Here is a 7,459-nt window from a genome sequence, read left to right on the forward strand (position 1 = left end):
TTAAAGAATTGATCTGTGAACAAATGTCCAAAGGTCTCAGTGGCGTCTGCACAACAAACAACAAAGCTTCATGGTAAAAAAAGCATAAACCAACATGATGAAACTGAAACATGAATCTTGGTAAAAACATAAATGTAACTGCAGGAATTTACTTTTTTTAGTGTAAACACTTTCTTTTAGTGTGCCTACGTTACTACACTACAAAACGAACTGCATGAAATCGAATAAAAGCAATGACAAAGAGAAATTTGCTTAAAAAGGACCGGTGTGTAGGATTCAGGGGGATCTCACTAAATCTTACACCCCGGTGATTTAAAACAGAAAGATACTGTTCCTGTGATTCCTGAAGTCATTACTCAAAACGACTGGTGATACTCATTATGGATTTTTTTACTGAATGATTTCTGACAGTCAGTCTAAAAATGGCAGCTTCTTTGATTCCTGGTCTGAATGCGAACCCTGCCATTCACCACTGGATGTTATAAGATAGTGGAACAATTACTGACCCAAAAACACAAGGTACATAACAAGAAATAAAACAGAATTTAACAGTATTTTACATTTAATTTTCCAAAGTTTCTCAGTTTTCTCACCAGAAAACAGAATTTCAATAAAGTGTTTTCACATGGATCCAATACAATACTTGAACTGAAGTCATCGTGTCGTCACATGACACACGGTGACCTGCGGCTTCAAATTAAAATCTGTGAAAAGTGGCAGGTTATAACAAGCGCAGCTGTGATGAACATCTCCCGCTTGTGTTTCATTCTCACAAAATGACACATGGACTTAATGACCTCCATCCATTGAAAACAGAAACTGTCCCATTAAACTCTTGTGTGGAGAACAGCCTCATTGTCCAGGGTCTGAATCCGAGTCGCTGTAATCTGCCACCAGGGACGTGACTGCTCCTCTGCTTCTGTCCCGCTCCTTCTCAAAGTCCTCTTCCTTCACAGGTCCCTTATCCACTTCCTCTGTGGTTTTAACACTGTCGTTTGTCTCTGCTACTCCCCGACCCGCTCGTGTTGGTCTAACCGCTGTATTTGAGCCTTCCTTCGTCTTAGCGACCTTTGAAACCTCTCCGTCACACGTGCTGACTCCGGGGTCGGACTTCCTGCGGGTGATGGTGGCGCAGGGTTCGGTTTTGGCTCCGAGTCCTCCCGTGCGTTTGCGGATCAGCGGGCTGTGTGAGGAGCTGAGGGCTTTGGCCACCGCCGCTTCTTTCCCCTGCAGGCCCAGCTTATGGAGCAGGCTGCCTGCGGCGCCGCCTGGCGTGGCCGAGGTGGAGTTGAACCATGAACGAGAGGAGATCTCTCTCCGCTTGCTGTGCTTCTTGTCCTCGTAGGCTGATTAGGAAGAGGAGGGGAATGATGACAAAGGGACTTTTTATGAAAATTCAAACTTTGTTTCGTTTACATACATGTAGACTGAACGTGGTTAAATGTTTAACATATTGTTTGAAATTTTGTGGAAAACTAGGCCATGAGACAAAGAGGAAGTGATCTGTTTCAAATTTCTTAAAGGAAATTTGCAGTTTTATTACAGTATATTTTATAGTCATAATTTCTATCAGTTATAATAACACTGCACAAACGCTTAGACAATCAGACAGGCTGTAAACTAACTAACTGAACTAACATGGCGAGTTGATATTTGATTTTTTTTTATTTAAATATACAGTAAATACAGTCAGTAAGTTTGTAACATGAGCTACCCATAAAAAACTGTCAGCCAGAGATGGTTCAGGGTCGAATGCATTCAATAAATATCTTAAAGAGAGATAGTTAATAAGTCTTGAAACTCACAGTCAGGTGCCTGGTAGGTGAGTAGTGCTGCCAGTTTCTTATCCTCCTCCTTCTCTGGCAGCAGAGGGATGGACAGGTTCGTCCTCATCCTCACTGCGTTGTCCTTCTCCTCCTGCTCAGACTGAACCTTCTTCTCGGTCTGCACCATCAGTTAAAAGCAGAGCACAAAACACCACATTTAGTAACATTTATCAATCAAGAAATCTGAACTCGGCCTCATTTATATGCTTCTCGTGCTGCTGGGAGTCATTTTCTTATTCCTGTCATACTTCAAAAACCATACTATCCCTGCCATACTACAAAGGAAAAACAATAATAAAGACTGTATAGGTGAATTATACTGGTGCTGGAGGTTCACACAAGTTTGGAAGAAAAATTCCTATTGGCAATTTACCCATAACTGATGATAGGTACATTGTGTCACAGTGATGCCATTAACAATACAAGAGCTAAATATCTTACCCTGAACTTCCTGCGGAGGGTGCTGTTGAGCTGGAAGTCGTCCTTCCAGCCAGACTGGTGGTCCTGGATCTCCGACAGAGAGGGCAGAGCCTTTCTAAGCTTCTCCTTGTCTTTCCCACCATGGTCCAGCTTGTACATGGCGTCCGTCTCCAGCTTCTCCTTCTCGTTCCGCTCTGCATCAAAAGGGAGAGAAGTGAGTTGATGAGCAAGCGCAAGAAAAATCAGGCGGCGAAAAAGCAGGCAGACTGTCTCCTTGTGAAAAATGCTATCAACCTTTTTTGATAACATGAACCCTTTACCTGTGGTGAGGATCTGCTCATTTTCAGCCATGTCCCACCGCTCCTCTTTCCGGCGTGCCCCGCTCACTATCACGTAGTCGCAGGTCGCCGGATCTGTCTGCATCTCAATGTAGTTGACACACAGGTGGCACTTCATCCTGAACCTGATTGTAGAGACAAAAAAAGATGGTTCAAAGTGATTTTTTTTTTGGTGTTAGAGGAGGTACTGTAAACTGCACAACACATCTTAACAGTGTAAAGTTCATGTCAGCAATCAACCCTGTTTACCTGTAGATTGGCGTGGTGTAGTAGTTCCCCACTTTCTTCTTCTCTGCATTGTAACGGACCCCTGCACAGGCAGAACATCGGAGTTATGGAAATGAAGACACTGTGTGAGACTGAGCCTGACAAAATGGGCCGTGTTTTTCTCCAGACTTACCCATGCCGATGTGATTTTTGCAGCCATCACACCAGATGTTGTAGGGCATCTCAAACCTAACGGGACACAAATAGTTAAAACATACAAAACACCAGCTCTGATAAAGAATCAAAGTTCCTTTAGTTGCTGACTTTATATTTTAAGGTGTAACGTTATATGTTTTATAATACTTGTGATTATTAGTGACAGACGACATGTACACTTAATTTATCAGTGTATTCTAGATTTGCTTATTTCATCATATTTTATCACCACACTGATTCGTGGCAGTAAAAAATACATCACCTAACATCATTTGCTTGTATAAATATGTCTCTTGAAAATGACAAAACACAAATACACCTGACAAAAACAAATTAATCTAACATTTCTGATAATATGTCAGTACCTGAACTGCAAAAGATCATCATCAATCATTTACCCTTTCTAATCAATAGCCAACAGACAATGTATGTGTGTGTGTGTACTAACCTGATAATGAGGATGCCCTGGGACAGTTTCCTGGCCCTCTCCCTGAGAGCATGAGTTTTATGGTAGCCATTGAGTGACCCATGCTGAAAACAAAGAAATGGTGGAAATGCAAGTCAGTATATGTACACAAAAGTTGATTTAAAAACACTGACAGTCACAGGTCTGTGCAATCATACACACCTTGGCCGGGTCAAAATCTGGAGGGTAGTATTTGTTTGTTCCTTTTCTCTCACCCTAACAAGAAAAATAGTAAAGCACACTTTATTAGTAACAAGTATATCCTGGGTATTTGAACATATACCCCTTTTATTTGTATCTTGACAGATGCAGGTGCAGATCATGGCTTACCATAGTGACTCCTTAATGTCCACACCTGTTATGGATTCACACCTTTGTCAGCAGATAAAAAAAGAAGTAATGTCATATAACATATGGTTACGTGTAAACAGACAGCCGATTGTCCTTAGCTGCCTGAAGTAACGTGAAGGTAATAACTTGCTAATAAAACACAGGGGACATACAGTTAAACATAAGAGACGTAATGTTAGCTAACGTTTATTAGTTGAACCATGGAACCATGCCTTAGCTTAATAATTAGCTGGAGAGAAGAAATTGGTAGCTTAAAGTAAGCTAGCTTACTTTTCCCAAGTGGGGAAAACGTCAAACCAGGCTATACTTGAAAAATGCGCATGTTAGTTATAATCTTGCATATATGTTTCCAATATCATTAGCACATTTAGCTACTGCACAAATGTATGTTTTTTTTTTTTGCAAAATTAAGCTATGTAGCTAAACAACGCTAGCTTAATTTCTTTAATTTCTGATTGGGAGTGAGTGACACATTGTCTTTCAAGGTGAATGACAGCATTAAAGTGCCCGATTTTTGCACAGACTTTGGTGTGACGTTTTCTCGCTGCACAGGAACGCGTCACAGCTCCGGCTAACAGCTAACATTAGCAATAGCTAGTTTACCGTGTAACCGCTAACGTTTAGCGTCTTCTTCGCGCACATATGAGCGACACGTAACTTAATGACAACTGCAAGTAAAACTAGTTGTATTGTCGTTTTAAATGCTAAACTGCCATGTTTATTATTGAGTACAAATGTTTAAAAAAAATACTTACAAATGCGTTTTTAGCAGAACAAACCACAAACAACCCGAAAGGGGGCAGATGGGTAATGAAAACATCACTTCCGTGTTTCGGAAATTGCGTCACGATTACAGGAAGTACCGGTGTAAGGACAGAAAACGTGGTCGGAGCTCAGACTAGAGCGAAGCATTTTCAATAATAGCTTTTATATTTATTTCAATGCCGCAGAAATGGAAACTAAACCGGAACTGTATAAACGTTTCATCTGCTCGTTTACCGACTGCTCGGCGGCTTATAACAAACAGTGGAAACTGGACGCTCACTTGTGTAAACACACGGGGGTGAAGCCGTACAAGTGTGAGCACGACGGCTGCAGCAAGTCCTTCTGCAGCCCCTATCACCTGGCAAGACATGACCTCAGCCACAGCGGTGTGAAGCCTTTTACCTGCACCGTGGACGACTGTGCTGAGGCCTTCACCACAAACACAAACCGGACCAGACACATCAACCGCGCTCACTCCCAGGAGCAGAAGAAGTATGTGTGTAAGTTTGAGGGCTGTGGGCTCGAGTTCAGGAAGCACAAGCAGCTAAAGGCTCACATGTGTGAGCAGCACACACAGCTGCCCCCTTATCAGTGCACTTATGAAGGCTGCCAGATGAGATTCGCTTTCCCCAGCAAGCTGAAGCGACATGAGAAGGTGCACAGAGGTTACCCCTGCAAGGAGGAGGGCTGCACCTTCACAGGAAAGACGTGGACTGAGCACCTGAAGCACAGGAAGGAGCAGCACAGGCGCATCCTGAAGTGTGACCAGTGCAGCAAGGTGTTCAGGGACTCTTGGTTCCTGCAGCAGCATCAGCACGTCCACTCTGAGACGCGGGTTGTTTTCAAGTGCCCCAGGGACGGATGTGACAGGTCATTCACCACGACCTTCAACCTGCAGAGTCACATCAGCTCCTTCCACGAGGAGCTGCAGCCCTTCGCCTGCACACACGCAGGCTGCGGGAAAACCTTCGCCATGAGGCAGAGCCTCCAGCGTCACAGTGTTGTCCACGACCCGGAGAGGAGGAAACAGAGGAAACCTAATCCCAAAAGATCCCTTGCTTCCAGGTTAAGCGGTTACAGTGACACAAAGAGAGTGATCTGCAAAAAGCGCCAGAAGCCTGAATCAAACAGAGGGTCTGAAAAAGAGAAAAAGACTGACCCACCTACACCTGTTGAGTTGGTGTCCCTCCTGCAGGATACGTCCTTGCTGTGCAGCCCTGCTGTGGACACACATGGACTCACTAATGCCCTCACTACACCTTTAACTGTGTAGAGTTTCATGAAGGAGTTCACACCAGTATTATAAGGACAGCAGATACTCGATAAGAGCACTTCTAATATATTATCATTTACAACTTTGTTGTTGGAAATCATGTGTCACATAAAGATTTCCGTCTCTGTCAAGTCAAAGTTTTGGACATGTGGGCTGTTTGGTTTGGTTGACAGGAACCTAAAAAAACAAACTGCCAACTGAGCTTCATTCATAGTCTTTTCTGTTTTGAGATGTGATTTATTTTTCTGAAGCCATTACTTACATAATGTTTGTCATTTAATGAAAGAAAAATATTTTTGCACAAGGTTTTCTGCTTGCACTATAAAAGTATAACTGTGGAAGGATGGTGTTTGTTTAAATAAAACCTGTGGATCAATTCAATTCAATTCAATTTGTGTCTGAATGGCTTTTATTCAGTGTCCATAGGAAACATCTCTAAAATGATTTGCAATGACAAGTGAGCAGCTGCTATTTCCAGGAAAGCTGCACATACATGCAAGATATATATTTTTTTATTTAAAGATAATTAAATTAAACTCAACTGACTTTTTGTCTATATAACTGTCTTGTTTTTCAAGCAGCTCCTCAATGTGCATCTAAACTCTAAGCACTCTAATATCCCTCCCTGAAGGTGCTTTAAGTGTTGACGAGCAAAGGATTATTAACAATGTGCCAAGATTTAAGTTATTTAGTTTGGTTTTTATTCTATTATTTATACTTTACTTTTTTTTGAAAATCCTTTTAATGTGAACATTTGGAATAATAAAAAAAAAAGTTTAGATTTCGTACATTGTTTGGTGGTGTCAGAATGTTTATTGCATAATGGTGATGAACGCTTATGGAGGGGTCCACTGGCAGTTGGCGTGGTGGCGTGGATGACGTGGTCCAGGTGCCTGCAGCTGATGTCACTGACTTGCACAATCCTCAAGCAGAGGAGGGGTGTGTGTTGTCAGAGTTAAAAACCTGCGGGATTCTTTGGCCGTGATCACACACGCTGGAGTGTCTCAGCTCTGACCAGTGGATTTACAGCGTAAACAGGAGCAGCTCTGTGCGAGCTTCAGATTCCAAGGCTAAATCCTCTCTGAATATTTCCAGTTACAGGAAGGCTGCTCCCCACATTCCCGCCCGGCTCGGCTCAGACGAGCCCTATATGGACTGACTGTCTGACCAGCTCACCTAGGAATGCACAGCAGACCTCATACCAATCAGTATTCATACAGTGTTAATGTAACATGTAATGTCTTGTAATCACTTCCTGTTTTCCTACATGGCTTTGGAGTGATAAAACCTTAATTCATCATGGGGAACAAATGCTTCAGGTTTATCTTGTTGACGCTGCTGCAGAGCTTACAGTAACACTGATCAGAAGCACATGTAAATACAGTGTAATAATAGTTTTATCTGTCGCTTCAGTTGAAAACATTTCTGTTAAAAATCATCACGTTGGACAGATATCACTATTTCTGTGGTTTTTTCTTTCATAAACCTTAGTTTGTCTCAAGAATAAAATATTCTTTCGCTAATTTTCATAAACAGTGAAAACCGGTATATTTTAACCTTTAAATCTTGCAGTTTCTCCATACTTAACCCCCCCCCC

General features: G+C 42.2%; 2 protein-coding genes across 2 annotated transcripts; one reads left to right on the plus strand and one right to left on the minus strand.

Moving 5' to 3' along the window:
- Nucleotides 1-544: 544 nt before the first annotated feature.
- On the minus strand, nt 545-4,625 carry yju2b (YJU2 splicing factor homolog B). The gene is made up of 10 exons (XM_023420714.2): nt 4,580-4,625; nt 3,804-3,845; nt 3,636-3,689; nt 3,456-3,538; nt 2,985-3,040; nt 2,834-2,894; nt 2,567-2,709; nt 2,268-2,440; nt 1,806-1,944; nt 545-1,346 (listed from the first exon to the last, which is right to left on the minus strand). Exons 2-10 carry the CDS (start codon nt 3,804-3,806, stop codon nt 853-855), a joined length of 1,206 nt encoding a protein of 401 aa, XP_023276482.1. The 5' UTR covers nt 3,807-3,845; nt 4,580-4,625; the 3' UTR covers nt 545-852.
- A 68-nt stretch (nt 4,626-4,693) lies between these two features.
- Nucleotides 4,694-6,253, plus strand: gtf3aa (general transcription factor IIIAa). The gene has a single exon (XM_023420715.2). The coding sequence runs from the start codon at nt 4,777-4,779 to the stop codon at nt 5,860-5,862; it is 1,086 nt and encodes a 361-aa protein (XP_023276483.1). The 5' UTR covers nt 4,694-4,776; the 3' UTR covers nt 5,863-6,253.
- The last annotated feature ends 1,206 nt before the right edge of the window (nt 6,254-7,459 follow it).

This window comes from Seriola lalandi, unplaced genomic scaffold (assembly GCF_002814215.2).
Source record: "Seriola lalandi dorsalis isolate HSWRI2012SDOR001 ecotype SW California unplaced genomic scaffold, Sedor1 jcf7180002054656, whole genome shotgun sequence".
NCBI lineage: Eukaryota > Metazoa > Chordata > Actinopteri > Carangiformes > Carangidae > Seriola > Seriola lalandi.

Excerpts from the sequence above, each read along its gene's own strand:
- gtf3aa (XM_023420715.2), top strand. The coding sequence starts at position 4,777 with ATGGAAACTAAACCGGAACTGTATAAACGTTTCATCTGCTCGTTTACC.
- yju2b (XM_023420714.2), bottom strand. Across the intron at positions 3,539-3,635 it reads CAGATTTTGACCCGGCCAAG|CATGGGTCACTCAATGGCTA; the intron begins GTGTGTATGATT and ends CTTTGTTTTCAG. Across the intron at positions 2,895-2,984 it reads CAAAAATCACATCGGCATGG|GGGTCCGTTACAATGCAGAG; the intron begins GTAAGTCTGGAG and ends CTGCCTGTGCAG.